General features: G+C 36.8%; 1 protein-coding gene across 3 annotated transcripts in view; it reads left to right on the plus strand.

Moving 5' to 3' along the window:
* The window catches only part of LOC139966914 (signal transducer and activator of transcription 5A-like), a 74,292-nt gene that overhangs the window by 13,714 nt on the left and 43,353 nt on the right, over nt 1-17,225 (plus strand). For all 3 annotated transcript variants that reach the window (XM_071970391.1, XM_071970389.1, XM_071970390.1), the window contains exon 2: nt 848-1,032. In XM_071970391.1, coding sequence (XP_071826492.1) covers nt 902-1,032 — 131 coding nt within the window. In that variant the 5' untranslated portion in view covers nt 848-901. The remainder of the gene's footprint in view (nt 1-847; nt 1,033-17,225) is intronic.

Below are 17,225 nucleotides of genomic sequence, written 5' to 3' on the forward strand. Positions count from 1 at the left end.
GTATTTCAACAGCTTCATTGTTTCCTATATGTGATTTCTTGATATAGAAGATTTAAGTCACTTTTCAGTTAGTTATTATGTGGATAAATTATATGCAATTTCACATGATTTGCAATTATTATCGTCAATCCTGTGACGACATTTCTTGCAGTATCGTGTTGGAAAGAATTCCTGGTGACGAACAATGTGAAGTTTATATTGGAAGAGGAATACATTTCATCCACACTGCTAGTTGAAATAGTCCCATCTCCCCAAACCCCATCTCAATATATCTATCCCCCTAACTCGAGACATGGTCGATTTGACTGTAAACTACTTTGACTGGCTAAACCATTCAACTACTCCAGGAAGTTGGATCACAGTAGGCGGTCTGCGAGCTTCACTTGGTCTATTTATAATCATCTTGTTGATTTATCCTTCAAACCAGGTACATTGGATTATTTGCATTGGAGCTATTAAAGTGCTCTCCACTCTTCATATCATCATTTAATGTTAATCTTTTATAAAATGCCCCGATGACGTCCGTATCCATTCTGCTGTCGTCAGTTATCATTTTTGCAGATATCGCAAAATTTAAAACATTAACATCCTCGCAATTGAAAACTTGTTAGGAGGATATGCTTTTAGCCTCAAGATTCAGAACATTACCAGCTCGTTTCGCTAAGAAATCAACTTTGAAGGCACCAGAAGATCTTGTTTAACTTCCAATTTCCTTTCAGTGTGTTTCTCGTACTGTTAGGTAATCGGGTATATAACCTTCACATACTTGTTTGCATGTATACCTCATATACCATGGTGGGTATGCTCGGTATTGTTGACATTATATGGTATCTTTTTCTTTCTCTAGGTTGATTGACTGTAAGTTCCTGTCCACTGATGAGAGCTCTAAGGTCTGAGAGCTATGTCACTGATAATGAAATTACAACAGCTGCAGGGTGAATCCCTGATACAGCTACAAAACCTCTACCACAGTATGCAGTTCCCAATGGAGATCCGTTACTACTGCGCCCAATGGATTGAGGCCCAACAGTGGTAAGTGCACCATATCTCTATGGTCAAAGCTTGTAGTGAATGGGAGCAAAATAGCTAATTTGTAATGATGGAAAAAAAATTTTCTACCAACTATGCCTCTATCCCCTTCCCTCCCCTCCCTTCCCCTCCCGCCCCTTATTTGTTCATTAAAATGTCCTATCAATGTGACTGTTACTTAGGCCTATATCACTGGTAGGTATGATATGATATCCGCACAACATCGACTTTCCTCTCTTAAGACACTGTACTGAGAATGTCGAATTATAAATTATGATTTGTTCATTTGAATGCGCGTTTACACTGTGCCTAAGTAAGATTGAATTACGCTCCGGTAGTGTGAACACTACATGAAAATTACTGATGACAGCCATTACTGATGACAGCCATATTCCGAGCTGTGCCTTCCAGCAGTTCCTGTATTTCTTGTAGTACAAGTCAATCACATTGCTTTGTTGAAGGACATTATGGTAAAGTCACAAAAATAACTTCCTCGAAATAAGCATTGCTTAATCAAAATAACCTATTTTGCTTATTAGAGTGAAGAGATGTGTGTACTCACAAGCAACATTTAAAATTTTTAATCACCGTTCGATCCGGAACATCGTTGAACGAAGATACTTCCCTAGTGTGTCACACTAAGGGGGCATAATATCAGCCATTTAGACTTGAACGTTTGGTCTTTGAAGAATAGCAATGCATGCACTTGGATTTTCTGAATTAATGTTAGCCATTTTGTCAGATAAATGGTCATAGTGATTGACTACTCTGCAATAATACAGTGGTAACACTGTATGGAGTTTCCCACCCTGGAAATTTATATTATATTTACTCAGCGGGCCTGCCTACTACACATTATGTCTGCCAAATGGAAAGGTGGCCAGACATAATGTGTTTTTGGACATTTTATTCGGGATATTCGTCTAGACTCTAGCAAAGGCATTGGCATATTTGCCACACCCCACCCCAGACGGATTGTGCTAAAGAATCCACTTTCTGATGACCTAATTTCATTTATCTCTTTTATGTACATATTTACATTCAGTATATATGGAACAAGTACTGTATAAGTTAATATGATGTTGATGTATATTGCAGAAGGATGTGACCTAAAAGAAGACCTTTGCAGGCTTGTCTAGTGGGTCACCCCTTGTATTCTCAAACAATGTTTGGCAGTATGAGTTCTAAAACGTGAAGTGTGAAGGTTATCAGCGGACCTAGTGTTATAATTGTGGATTTTGTAATTGTACTGTAGGTAAAGAAATTTGTTTGAAAAATGTTTGCGATCAACAAGCTTGAGCAAATTTGGAGAAGCAAACAAGTAGATTATGAACCAGGTGGTAAGCAAACGGTAGCTATATTGGCATGATGTATGAGATCAACAAGCTTGAGTAAATTTAGAGAAAACAATTTACTAGTATGATCCATATGTTTAGCATTCATAGTGACAAATTGCTTTCTTTTGTTAAAGTATTCCTTTGTTGAGGTGAACATTATATGCACCAGACCAGGCAGGTTTAGCAGTATGTCAACTGTGGTAAAATCAATATAAGATTCAAAGAGCTAACGATACATTTTTTTTGGAAGGAAATGTTATAACTTTGATAGAATACCAGTCCCCTTAACGACCAACCTTATTGGAAATATCGTCAATATGATATATTCAAGTTGATCTGGAATTGATAATGACACCAAGAAATTTTGCTTAAAACCTACCAAGTTGTGAATGCAAATATTATTTAGTGGTTTAATTTAAGATAACAGTATCATTTTTGACTACTTATTGTTAATAATAAAAATAATGTAATTGGTTTTGTCCACATAATTTAGTGACATTTTGGTTTGCAGAAAAACCAATCATGATAAGCTGGTAATTCACAGCATATTGTGTCCTCGATCCCTTTCAAGTCATTCCCTGTAAAAAAAATATGTTTGTATCATCAGCAAAGAGAATATATATTCATTAGAACTTACATTTGAGACATTACATGACATACATATGTGTTGTTTAAACCCATGGGCATCATTAATTATTAGTTCATACTGCCTGATTATCTGGATGATCTGATGATCTGATTATATGATGATGCCTGACGTATATCTCTATTGTTTAAACTCATCTAGGCATTGTTAACTATAAGTTCATACTGTCTGATTATCTGGATGATCTAATCATCTGATGATGATGATATATGACATATATCTGTTGTTTAAACTCATGGGCATCATTAACTATAAGTTCATACTTATATGATGATCTGGTTAGTACAACCATGAGTAGTCGATGCCCTTATATTATATACGGTATGTTATGTTTAATAACTTTACAGTAACCCACATTCTAACCTTATCCTATCATTCTATTTTTATGACGGGTTTAACAGAACAGAGCATTACGACGCATGATACCATGTGAAAACTACAGTATGTTTCTCTGCGTAGTATTGTTGACTGCCAGATGCCAGAAAATTGCATCTAAAAGTTTTTTGTTTTAAAAATTTATGGAGAAGGACCCCCCTGCTCCCCCCCCCACCAAGATGCTACACACTCAGTAGTGTTGTTCCTTCCTGTCTTGTCACAGCATTTTTGTGTCATTTGTACCGAATGTGCTGTGTTTATAACCAAAAGATCAGACACAATTACTAAATTTTTGCGTTCTCTTTGCGGGCAATACCCTCATGTTTATTCCTCCATGCATTGTTATTGGTCGTTAAACGTACGTGTCAAATATGCCATTTATAACCCAAGTATAAGCCAACAATACTATTTGTGTGTTTCGCACGCAGTAACGTTTGTTTCTTGTCTTGCCATGATATGCAGCACTTATGCTGACCATCAGACATGACAGCCCTCTTAAAATATGTATGTGCTTCATGCACAATCATTGGGTTTTCACTTTTCAGGCATCAACTTAATTGGTAAATGCATATACTCATGATTTTTTCCCAATCTTGGCCATTTTGACGGATACACGATCGTAATTACTGGCTAGCCTATTCCGAAATTGCAGAGTGGTCACAATATATAATAATGCATGAAACCACAAGAAAATGTTTTTTGTGTACTTATCTTGATTGCCAGATGCCAGTAAATCACATCTTTCTGTGATCAATTTCAAAATTTTCCTGTGGGAGGGCCCCTAAGAACCCCTGTCAATGCTTTGTGCCTTCGACAATCATAGCTGCGGGGGGGGGGGGAGGGGGGAACCCACGAAGTGAGCCTCCTTTTGTAAAACCCTGGATCCGTGCCCAGTAGATATTATAAAAGTTAACAGAAATGACGTTTATAAGCAGGGGAGAACCTCGCGTGTAATTTTTCTGAGGAAGACGAGAGAGCATGTAAGTTGTAAAGGTAGCAGCTTCTGGTCCTATACTGTACATAGTAAACTCTTATCCAGTACTGAGAAAGGGTTTTGTGATGCTGGTACCATAATTTGCATGCTGGTACTCAGTGTAGACACAGACCTGATGATATGCACAATCTTGTCTTGGAGGCTGGGAATGTTTCCATGTGACAATGGAAAATTAAAAACATCTGCTTGCATTTATTGTTCATGGATATATGTTGGTACACTTCATTTATCAACTCCATTAAGCAAGATCGTAAAATGTTGACTAGAATCAACAAAATTGGCAAGTGCCACATATGGACCAGATAACGTTCTTTTTATTCAATCGCTCAGTTTGAGATAGATATATTTGTGATCGACATAATTTTCAACATGGAAAAATTCTTGATTCGCACTCCAGTAAAGTTTTTTACATAAGTTTTTTTTAATAGTTCTATGTGCAATTTGCCCATAATCTGCCCAAACAGCTTTTTGCTACTGTATGAAATCCCAGAAAATATAGTTAATGTTCAGTTTAAACCACTGCTGGTTCAAGTATGCAGACTACCTGTGCACCACAAAAGTGTGTATCGACACTGCCGAACAGAAGCTGCATAAACCAACAGTTAATAGTAAAGGAACACTATCCTAGCGATTATCATCTCGTAGATTTTAGTGTTGCATTTCTTACTGTACACTGCAGTAGCCTCCGTAACTGACAAACAACATTTTGAATCTTGTTTTGACACTGTATCCCCCATTCTTGTTACCAAGGATCATCAGCTATAATATATGTAGTTACTTTACATTTAAATTGAATGCCCTTCGGCTACCAATCAATTACCCTCCTTTATCAGGTATACCTGTGCATATATTCTTCTTATTTCTGTTAGAGAGAGAGAGCAAGAAGAGATTCTGAGTTAATTGCAGTGGAGCCTGTTCAACTTCCCAAATCGTGCAGTAAAGTTTAATCTACACTTTTGCATGAACATTGTCACTATAGTACAGTACATACACGACTGAAGTGCTCAGTCCATTTGACTATATATCCTTTTCCTTTGCCCTCCTAGGCTGTTGTCGATAGCCGGTTAATTTGCAGGTGATCTAGGGTCTTAATTTTGTGTCCAGGGACCTCCTCGAAAAGGTCTGAATTACCTCAGGCCTGAATAGGTGCAGGGTGATGTAGAAATTTACTATGTCTGATCAACTTAGGTATATGATTAACAGAGCTGTGTGTAGTGATGTGAGGACTGATGGCGTCTACACTGAAGGTTATTGTTAAAAGTCATCGTATATATATATAAAGCTGATTGTGTGATCGATACCATACAGGTATCTCGGCAGGGCAGCAACATCGCTGTATGAATAGATGCGCATGCCAAAACTTGACCAAAAGTGTTATGTGTACTACAGTATATGCTACAGTGTGGTGGTTTGTATGCATGCTACAGTGTGGTGGTTTGTATGCATGCTACAGTGTGGTGGTTTGTATGCATGCTACAGTGTGGTGGTTTGTATGCATGCTACAGTGTGGTGGTTTGTATGCATGCTACAGTGTGGTGGTTTGTATGCATGCTACAGTGTGGTGGTTTGTATGCATGCTACAGTGTGGTGGTTTGTATGCATGCTACAGTGTGGTGGTTTGTATGCATGCTACAGTGTGGTGGTTTGTATGCATGCTACAGTGTGGTGGTTTGTATGCATGCTACAGTGTGGTGGTTTGTATGCATGCTACAGTGTGGTGGTTTGTATGCATGCTACAGTGTGGTGGTTTGTATGCATGCTACAGTGTGGTGGTTTGTATGCATGCTACAGTGTGGTGGTTTGTATGCATGCTACAGTGTGGTGGTTTGTATGCATGCTACAGTGTGGTGGTTTGTATGCATGCTGTACCTTGGCAGCAATGGAAATGGTAAAACATTTTAGTTTGTGCGATGCAGAATTTCCCTGTGCTAGATTGAGTGATTTAGTACGTATTTAAAAGCTTCAGTGCAGTCAAATGGGTTAAATCATAGATCAGTAGGATTTATGGGTATTCAAATGTGTGTGAATATACGGGCCAAGAATTTCATGATGTTAGCCACTTGTTAGCCACAAAATGCTAAGTGCTCAAACAGTCTGCTTGCTAAAGTCAAGTTCACGCTGGCAAATTACTGCACACATGCAGATAGTAGCCCCATGTAATGTTTGCTGATAGTAAGCACTATAATACAAGGCTTAATAATACTATTGCTGTCGACCATATTGAAAATCATGTGATCTGTTTACTGATGATTGTTGTAGCCTACCTGTTTAAATATAATGTTCTTAATGTCAGTAAAATGTAAGTTCCTGCTGGTAAACATCGAAAGTCTGGCCGATTCACATGATAGTATACAATACTTTTGTACTGTAATATTAAAAAAACAAAATTTTACAATAAAATTTTATCATAATATATCATTGTACCATGTAATAATACTATAAGTTTTACCTATATTTTATTATTATAATAAAATATTATTGTATGATACTATGTGAAATGTGTAGTACTGTCTGAACCATATTATTGTAGATATTTTATATCACTGTATGTTATTATGATACCCATATTATTGTATGATACTATGTGAATTGGATGGCTATTCACTGGCATTCAGCCAGTTAATATCCTGAGTTTTGAGGCTTGGAATATAACATGATTTATGGTGAAGTTTTGGTACTTGGTAATGTCATCAAACTTCCTGCTCAATGCAAAAACAAGATGTATTCAGGACTCAGTGGAATTGTATATATATTCTAAGACATTAAATTGTCAAACTTGAGTGGAGATCACCTCTAGATGTGATCTTGAAAATGAGTACAGTGTTTACTTGGACTTGTAAACCTGTAATGAGTAATGCCAAGGGCTAAATATGCTAGAAAGTCTTATAAATGGTCACAAACATCACTCATGTTCAAACTCAATTTTACTGCCAACCTCAATGAATTTGGTCAAAGTAGGGTTCGTTCAGTTTTCAATGCCCTTTCATGTTTAGGAATCTGAATGCTAAAATGAAGCGTGTTTTCTACATCAGGTTTACCTGTTTGGACTTTGAGGGCAAGAGGAGGGGGAGAGGGACATTGGGAGGGGGACATGGGGGAGGGGGGAGAGGGACTAGGGAGACAAGTATCAGCAGAAACCAAAATTAACACTGAACTAGAAAACAACAAGGACTGCACAATTGTGAGAGTGTCCAGAAAGTTGTCACTGTTTATCTTGTTATGACTAAAATGATTATGAAAAACGGAAATGTTCAAAGGAGAGTGGAGGAGGGATGGATTTTTCACTTAACAGTGAACAAAAGCAACTTTGCAGTGGACTGATTCGATGAATTGTGCAAAGAAGGCCACTTGTGATGCTTTTTATTGGATTTGAATTTATGTAGCTTTGCTCTTGAAAGCAAAGATATGTAAAGTATTGTAAAATGTTTTTATGCAGTAACTCTGTAGTAATTAATTTAATGCAAGTTGGCTTAATTATCTTGGTATCCTAGTTATACATGTAGTCTGTACTATATGTTCAAACCATTGTAATGCTTAAACAGCAAATACTGATTACCGATTATTGGGCCGATTCCGATTATTTGAAAAAAGAAAATATCCCGTTTATACGAAATCGGCAATAAAGTATGTGATAGAAACAATTATTGTTGTGATTTTCCTCTGTTTCCTTTTGCTTTCATTGTAAAAACGGCTCTTATGTATCTTTTTGTATGTACCAAATCACCTCTGGAATTTCGTGGAAAGAAAAAAATGTAACCTGTTAATGGCTTGAAATGTGCTAAGAATAGTTACTCAAAATATCCATCTCAAAAAGTATATCAGTCAAAACCATCCATCCTTCAATCTTTACCAAAGTGTAAATTTTAATTACATATTCATTACTTTCCGACATTATTTTGTACTTATTTTCAGTATTATTCCGTTTATGAACAACTAGATATGTTACAAACTTGAAGTTATACATCCTTATTCGTTACCTATTTAACTCCATTCAAGTTCAACTTAGAAAATGTAAGCTTAGGCCAATCAAACTGAACAGCAAATGGTACCATTGTAACTTGTTATATAATTACTGTCGGATGTTACCAGCTTGATGTAAAGAAATCATAACAACTAGAAACTACTCTAATATTGTTTTTTTTTCACATGAAAAATTTGCGATCTACTTGTGCATAATTGACTTGAGCAAAATTGTAGACCATATTCCGAGACCTGTTTACAACGTAACAACCTAGTGATAGGCCTAATGCGACGGCTATGGATTTGAGGCATATCACCATTTCTGCCAAAATTAAATTAATTTTGAGGGCATTGCAGCAAACATCAAAAGGTTGAAAAAAATGGAGATAAGAGGGGCCACAGTAAAAGGGATGTAATGGGCAGGGAAGTATGGCCCTTTGCAAATTGTGAGAAAAAGGAACATCAAATTACAAATTAGTCCATGTATATACATTTTTATTAAAATGTTACTGCAGCTACTGTACAGTTAACCCTCTACTAATATTTGTAGCCTGTACAGTTTTATTAATATGTTACTGTAGCTGCAGTCAACCTTCTACTACCATTTTTAGCCTGTACAGCTTTATTAATATGTTAAGTACTGTAGCTACAGTCAACCCTCTACTACTATTTGTAGCCTGTACAGTTTTATTAAAATGTTACAGTAGCTACAGTCAACCTTCTACTACTATGTGTAGCCTGTACAGCTTGATTAATATGTTACTGTAGCTACAGTAAACCTTCTACTACTATATGTAGCCTGTATACTTTTATGTTACTGTAGCTACAGTCAACCTTCTACTACTATATGTAGCCTGTATACTTTTATATATATGTTACTGTAGCTACAGTCAACCTTCTACTACTATATGTAGCCTGTATACTTTTATATATATGTTACTGTAGCTACAGTCAACCTTCTACTACTATATGTAGCCTGTATACTTTTATATATATGTTACTGTAGCTACAGTCAACCTTCTACTACTATATGTAGCCTGTATACTTTTATATATATGTTACTGTAGCTACAGTCAACCTTCTACTACTATATGTAGCCTGTATACTTTTATATATATGTTACTGTAGCTACAGTCAACCTTCTACTACTATATGTAGCCTGTATACTTTTATATATATGTTACTGTAGCTACAGTCAACCTTCTACTACTATATGTAGCCTGTATACTTTTATATATATGTTACTGTAGCTACAGTCAACCTTCCACTACTATCTGTAGCCTGTATACTTTTATATATATGTTACTGTAGCTACAGTCAACCTTCTACTACTATATGTAGCCTGTATACTTTTATATATATGTTACTGTAGCTACAGTCAACCTTCCACTACTATATGTAGCCTGTATACTTTTATATATATGTTACTGTAGCTACAGTCAACCTTCTACTACTATATGTAGCCTGTATACTTTTATATATATGTTACTGTAGCTACAGTCAACCTTCCACTACTATCTGTAGCCTGTATACTTTTATATATATGTTACTGTAGCTACAGTCAACCTTCTACTACTATATGTAGCCTGTATACTTTTATATATATGTTACTGTAGCTACAGTCAACCTTCTACTACTATATGTAGCCTGTATACTTTTATATATATGTTACTGTAGCTACAGTCAACCTTCCACTACTATCTGTAGCCTGTATACTTTTATATATATGTTACTGTAGCTACAGTCAACCTTCTACTACTATATGTAGCCTGTATACTTTTATATATATGTTACTGTAGCTACAGTCAACCTTCTACTACTATATGTAGCCTGTATACTTTTATATATATGTTACTGTAGCTACAGTCAACCTTCCACTACTATATGTAGCCTGTATACTTTTATATATATGTTACTGTAGCTACAGTCAACCTTCCACTACTATCTGTAGCCTGTATACTTTTATATATATGTTACTGTAGCTACAGTCAACCTTCTACTACTATATGTAGCCTGTATACTTTTATATATATGTTACTGTAGCTACAGTCAACCTTCCACTACTATCTGTAGCCTGTATACATACTTGACTGTAGCTAGTATGACAGTATTACATCATCATGTCACATTAAACATGTTGAAGAGAAACTACTCACTAAGAGAAATGTTTGTTATATGATAATGTACGCAGGCTTGGTACAATATCATATATGCAGTCCACTAAACGTACTGACACTTTGCTTTGTTTTGAGTAATTAACCATTGAGGTACTACTGAAGTAGATTACTGTAAGTGGCACAGTTCATGCAGAGACCTGCTTTGCTGTGAATGTTTTGCAGGCCATTCGATGATGGTTGTCTGAAGAATAACAGATCATCTCTTGCAGTTTTCAAACAAATAATCAAACTTTTTGCTCGTTTGCTGACATATATATTTGTACGACAGCAGATGTTAGGCTGAATGTGGTATTATGTCATTGTCGTCCTGTATAAAAATGTTTGCAATCTGTGCGCAGTCGCACGCTACAGCAGGTTATAGACAGTACAGTAGGCAGGAAATTAACGTCATGCTCTAATTAAGGTCTGTAGTCCTCACAAGATTTCAAAGCACCTCCAGATTCATAAAACATTTAACATCCATCGATATTGCCCGTCAAGAAAACTTGTGTAGAATCTAGCCAAACTCATTATTTAATTAAATTGTAAATTTAATGAGGAAAAGTGTAGTTCACATTAATCATAAATTTCAAATTTTGAGTTTTAAATTTTTTGTTAAATTGCAGAGAGTGATGTTACAGTAATGAAAAAAAACCATGATATTTGTGTAGATGGATTCTTTATACTTCCTTTTATACCCGGGATGATTTTCACATAGTAGGCACAATGTTAGTCTTGAAATTGTTATAGTCCAAGCAGTAAAGGAAAAGGAAGAATTTGTTTATTGTTGGTAATGTTTCTAAAGCTATTTCGGTGTTCAAGATATTCCCTATTGAAATACTCTTAACCTCTGGAATGTTCCTTTAAGGCTAAAATTGAAGATGAAGAAATTGTGATACATGTATAGTATTTCATTTGAGACCATAAATTGGTTGGTTTGTTTTCCCCATCAAGTTTTTTGTGTTGCATCTGAGCATCTGACCTAATGGTCTGTGTATAATAAGTCACTTAAAACTGTCACTCAGTCACTTAAAGTCTCAATATACAGTACATGTTTGCTGATGAATTTCGGAAAACAAACTTCCGAAGCAGAATCAATGTTTCTTATTCTAAATTATGCACTCTGACCAGGTGGGTTTAATGGAGAAAAGCTGTCGCAATCGAAAGAAAGAAATTTGTTTTCTGTTGCCCTTTATGGCGCGAACGATTTACTGTAAAATCACTGCGACCGCCCATATCAGCATATTCATTACACAAATGAAACCTATATTTACTAGTATTGTCCTCTTTTCTTACCTAATTTCATGGAGGAAATGTCTGAAAATACCTGTTTATTCTTTGCAATGGAAGGAAATGCCACAATTTTGCAAGCTACATCGGTAAGACCAAAAAAAAGATACTATGCAAATATGGACCTAACATAGGCTAGCACACAGGCCTAACGGTCGTAAACTAAACAAAAAAGATTTGATTAGCTTATGATCTGTTGGGGCGGGCCTTGCATATTTTGATTGAAGTTTGTAGAATGTACGGACTTCGTTTAACAATCTGGCAAATTTTATTCAGCTCAAAATGTTTAACGACGGATAACTCAATAAAAATAATGGTTATTAACATGAAAATTGCATAACTCGTTGTTGTTTTCACTGAGCTTTTAGGGCAGTAAGCTGGAAAGGTCGAAGTTAAAATTTGGCAAACACAAGTTGAGACTTTAAAACTGATGAACAATCTCAGCTGTTTAAACCTGGGTCATTTTCTCAAACCTTAGAAGTGGTTCATAACAATACAACCTGGGCTCTTGGTAGTGCTTTGTAATGTCAGTCTACCACGACAACATACTGTATCTAAATTAATTTTTTTGCATGAAGTCATCCTTTAAGGATTGTCCATGATGGTTACATGTTAAATTTGTGAAAGTGTTCATTTTCACTGTACGGTTGTATTATGGTCATAAATCTGCAAAGATACTCCTGGTTTTTACGAACAAGTATTAATGTCTGTCTATACATACACCTACAGACAGATAGATAGATATCTGAGACCCAGCAATAGGACAATTTTCAGCCTTGCCCTTGACAGCTTTGCAAAGCTGCGTTTTCATATAAATACAAAGTTTTTTGCGATCAAGGCTTAGTTTGCATATATAAGCCCACACACAGTGGAGCAGGATGTGGCAGGTGGGCTGTACAATGTGGAATATTTTTAATACATGTTTGCAGTGTGTTACACATATGATATACTGCCATTTTAGAATAAATCGTTGCTGGGACTATTTGTGAGCTATTTTTAAATCAATTGTATCCGTAGAACTACGAACTGGAAGTACTGTATGACTGAATTGTTGTGTCAGTAAATCTGTAAGAATGGAGGCAGTCTCACTGCCAACGGCAACATTTGAGATTAATTCCACATCTTGGTCAACATGTCTGAAGGGAAATCTTTGCGGTTTATTTACAATCATGGAAATATCGCATTTAGTTTGTGCAGCTAATCGTCACTTGCATAAGAGTTGACACATTGTTAATGGACATATAATGGGTTCCATCTTGAATAGTTACTATAGGTAAAGCTCTTCAATGTTGAATATATCAATTTACTTCGCTCCTCGCTTACCTGTCTCCTCAAAACCTTAGCACCTCATTCTACCATGCCTATAATGTCCTCGGTCACATTTTAACACTGCGCGCCCTCTATGACTGGCTTCCCGGACGTTGCCCTTCCTTCTCATTCTACCATTTAAGGTGCCAACATGCGTTTTCTCGATCGGAACATGTCCTTCAGAGTTCGTCCTTACGGTTGAATATATATCAGTTCAATTGATGCGCCTTCTTCATGCGAGGTGAATTACATTTGATTCGCTGTTTACCATGTACAGTTTTTACATTTGCAGGGATAAAATTTCTTTCGTTGATTTTACAAATAGTTGACTGATTTTTTGGATAACACGCAGTGCCTTTGCCAGATGTCCGTTGGATTTGGCTTGTGTGTTTGTTGTTGCAGTGTTTTGGATTTTCTGTGTATTTGATGTGTCGTTTTTTACTTATAAGTAATACTGTATTATGTTTGTGAAAACAAATAACCATTATGCCCTAACTGATGTTTAATTAATTAATTGATTTATTGAGTAAAGTCTCCTTCACTTTTTAACGTCAGTATGTGTTAACTAGTATGCGTTAGTATGTGTTAGTATGCGTTAGTATGTGTTAGTATGCGTCAGTATGCTTTAGGCTTCTTATGCCTCAATCGTTTCAGTATATTTCTTTTCTATTGTAACATAAGCATTCAATTGTAAGGAAGTGAGATTAGGTCATTAAATTGAAAGAGATAATCAGATTGTTTGCTTCTATTTATTAGGAACCCCTCCATCTCACAATTTGTCTAGAGGGCTTACTTGACAAATTTAAGCAGTTTCCTTCTGCAACCTGTACACAACCCCTGGAAACATAGAAACGGTATAGACGTCTGACTTGCCTAATTAATTATCAACTGGATGATGCCTATATGCAAATCATAAGGAATTAAATAAATAAAAAAAAGTGTGCAATAATATCTAATTTCCATGGAAACTGCTGTCCCAGAATGCAATTGGGTATTCATGGTTGAAACAGAACAGCAAGAGTAAGATGAACCGCACAACAAGAATAACAGGAGTAACAATATACTGTAGCAAAGCCAGCAGTAGTCTGTGTATCTTCTGTGACCAGCCACCCGGCTTACTGAAGTAATAATAATAATAATAATAATAATTAGTCTTATATAGAGGAGAATCCAACCAAAAGGTTGCTCAATGCGCTTTACAGATAATGTGTAGCATTAAAGAACATAAATCAGTTTTAAAAGCATGTTTGAATTGTGAATCAATTTCCCGCAGATGGACTGGCAGAGAATTCCATAAGTGCGGGCGGAATAGCAGAAACTGCGATCACCAAAAGTTCTCGTGCGTGTCACAGGAACAGTAAGTTGGATAAGGTCGTGAAGATATTCGGGCGTACCATACTTTAATGCCCTGAACACCAGTATCAGAATTGTATAATTTACTTCATTCCCCACTTACCTGTCTCCCCACAACCTATGCACCGCATTCTACCGTGTCTAGAATGCCCTGGTAATCTTTTAACACTGTACACCCTCACTGGCCCAAATGGCCTTCCTTCATTTTTCTACCCACAAAGTGTCTCAATGTGTTTTTCGGAGTTAGAAAAATTTTCGCGAAATTCGCCCGGATTACCTTGGATTTATACTCTAGAAGTTTCCTATCAGGACTTCTGCACTTCCAAGGATCTTTTCCAGCCTGATAAGTATCCTTTTCTTGTAGGGAAGGGTGTTTTTGGGGGCTGTTTTTAGTGTACACTCTCGCCCATGCGTTCGTTTTTTCTTACGTAACGTTTTTAGGGTAACAGGTAGTAGCTCTGCGAGACTACTTCGTTCGTTGCCTATACCGCCTTGTTTACGCGGATAGGCATATATTTTCGTATGTACATGTTTCAGCTTTTCTTACTTTAAAAGATAATATGTTTGCTTGTTTCATGTACCTTCGTTACTTCTTACGCTTTTGTGTGGGTTTTCCCCTTGTAGCGTAATTTGTAGCGTTGCCTATACCGCCTTGTTTACGCGGATAGGCATGTTTTTCCGTATGTACATGTGTTTCAGCTTTTCTTACTTAACATAAGATGTTTTGCTTCATATACTTCGTTAATTTTTACGCTTTCAGTGTGGGTTTTCACTTTTGTAGCGTAGTTGTAGCCACGTTCCGATATCTCCTAACCAATCGAGATAGTCGGCTCGTTTCGTTGTTTTTCATGTTAAGACGGGAGTATCCTTGATTTCATATATTGTTGTATATTTTCATGTTTCCTCCAGTTGTTGCTACGTGCGCTCCCTGAGTCTCATGACTTGGGGTGTACCTCGTAGCCTTGTTCCCCCCTCCGCTGGTTCGCGGTTAGGGGGTTCTCTCCCTTATATACATGTTTCGTCCTTTTTACAAGTTTTTCGATGCGGGCGGAATAGCAGAAACTGCGATCACCAAAAGTTCTCGTGCGTGTCACAGGAACAGTAAGTTGGATAAGGTCGTGAAGATATTCGGGCGTACCATACTTTAATGCCCTGAACACCAGTATCAGAATTGTATAGTCAATCCGAGGGTTAACTGGAAGCCAGTGTGGATTGATTAGTGTAGGGGTTGTGCTGTTAAATCTAGGTAATCCAGTAACAATTCTAGCAGCTGTATTCTGAATTCCTTTGTAATCTTGCAAGTTGTTACAAGGTTGCTCCATATAAAAGAGAGTTTGAATAATCAAGCCTACTAGAAATGGTAGCATGGACAAGTTTTTCAGTTGATTCTCTATCTAGGTACCTGGTTAGTAAACTATATATATAAGAGAGACAAACACACCCATCATCAATGCAGTGTAGTAGGCTGGCATAGCTAAAGAGTACTTTCCCCAGGGTACGTCCATGCAGATTGAAATTGTCAGTTTCACTTTCCAAAGGTTTCACAGACGGTATGATTATATTAGTTTGCTTTCTCTCTGTGGCAAAAACATTGAAAGAAAGACAACATTTAATAAAATAAAATCACCCCATCATAATTTTATGTGACACTTCTCGATCAGTAAGAAGCAGAGTTTATCGTTGTTTTAAGCTCAATACATGAAAAAAAAAAAGATGGTAGGTGACTTAACAGGTGGCATATTAGGAATTAACTGGATCAGTCTGGCCTACTTGTCAGTCTGCTGAATGGCAAGGCCATTTTGCCATCGTGTTTTTATGTAAGTACAGTAGGTACTAGAGATATTGAAGTTGACGACGACGATGTTGAAACGGAAACATTATTTTTTATAAATTTATTTCTTTTTTTTTTTTTTCTTCTGCTTCTGCTGCCAGATCAGTTAGGCTATTGTGTAGAAAGTTTAGGAAACCAGTGCTGGGTACTAGATGGATTTGTTTATAAAACACTGTTGTAGCCTCACCTTTTTTGTCATTGTTTCAGAGAGAACATTCTGAGGCATTTTTGTGCATTATTTTGGTGCATGAAACACACATCTTTAATCTTAAATCTTACTAATTTATATGTCTATGCTTATAAATCAGAGGCTTGTAATAAATCACCCTTGATACAGGATCGCTGACCAAATGTCTAAACTGCTCTCAGTCATAGCTCTAGGTAGTGAGGATGTTGTGTAATTTATGGCAATTGAGCTGCTACTGAATACACCTGGCTGAATAACTGTATACAGCGATACCACTAGTAGTCTGCAATGAAGAAAGCCTTGTTCACATAATTTGAGAACGTAAGGAGCTTCCGGATCCCATTTTTGCTGAGAGTTAGTAAAGCTGAATATACTTCGTTCCTCGCTTACCTGTCTCCCCACAACCTTAGCACTCTCCTTCTACCGTGCCTAGAATGAACTGGTAACCATTTAACACTGTGCGTCCTCTATGACCGGACCCCCCCCCCCGGTCTATGCCCTTCTCATTCTACCATCCAAAGTGCCAACATTGTGCGTTTTGTTGTCCGTGTTTCATACAGCGATTTTCGTACGGAATTGGAACCTATGTTCTTGGTCTTTACCATAATTTGGATACTGAAGTATTACTGTACCACGCGTGCACAGCCCGATAAGTACCCTCTTTTAGTGTAAGTTTACATGCATGCAGTGCATACATGATCAGCTTTCTCCGTAATTCAGCATGTACTGTACCCTTGAAGACCATGCTCTTCCACCAAT

This window comes from Apostichopus japonicus, chromosome 4 (assembly GCF_037975245.1).
Source record: "Apostichopus japonicus isolate 1M-3 chromosome 4, ASM3797524v1, whole genome shotgun sequence".
Taxonomy (NCBI): Eukaryota; Metazoa; Echinodermata; class Holothuroidea; order Aspidochirotida; family Stichopodidae; genus Apostichopus; species Apostichopus japonicus.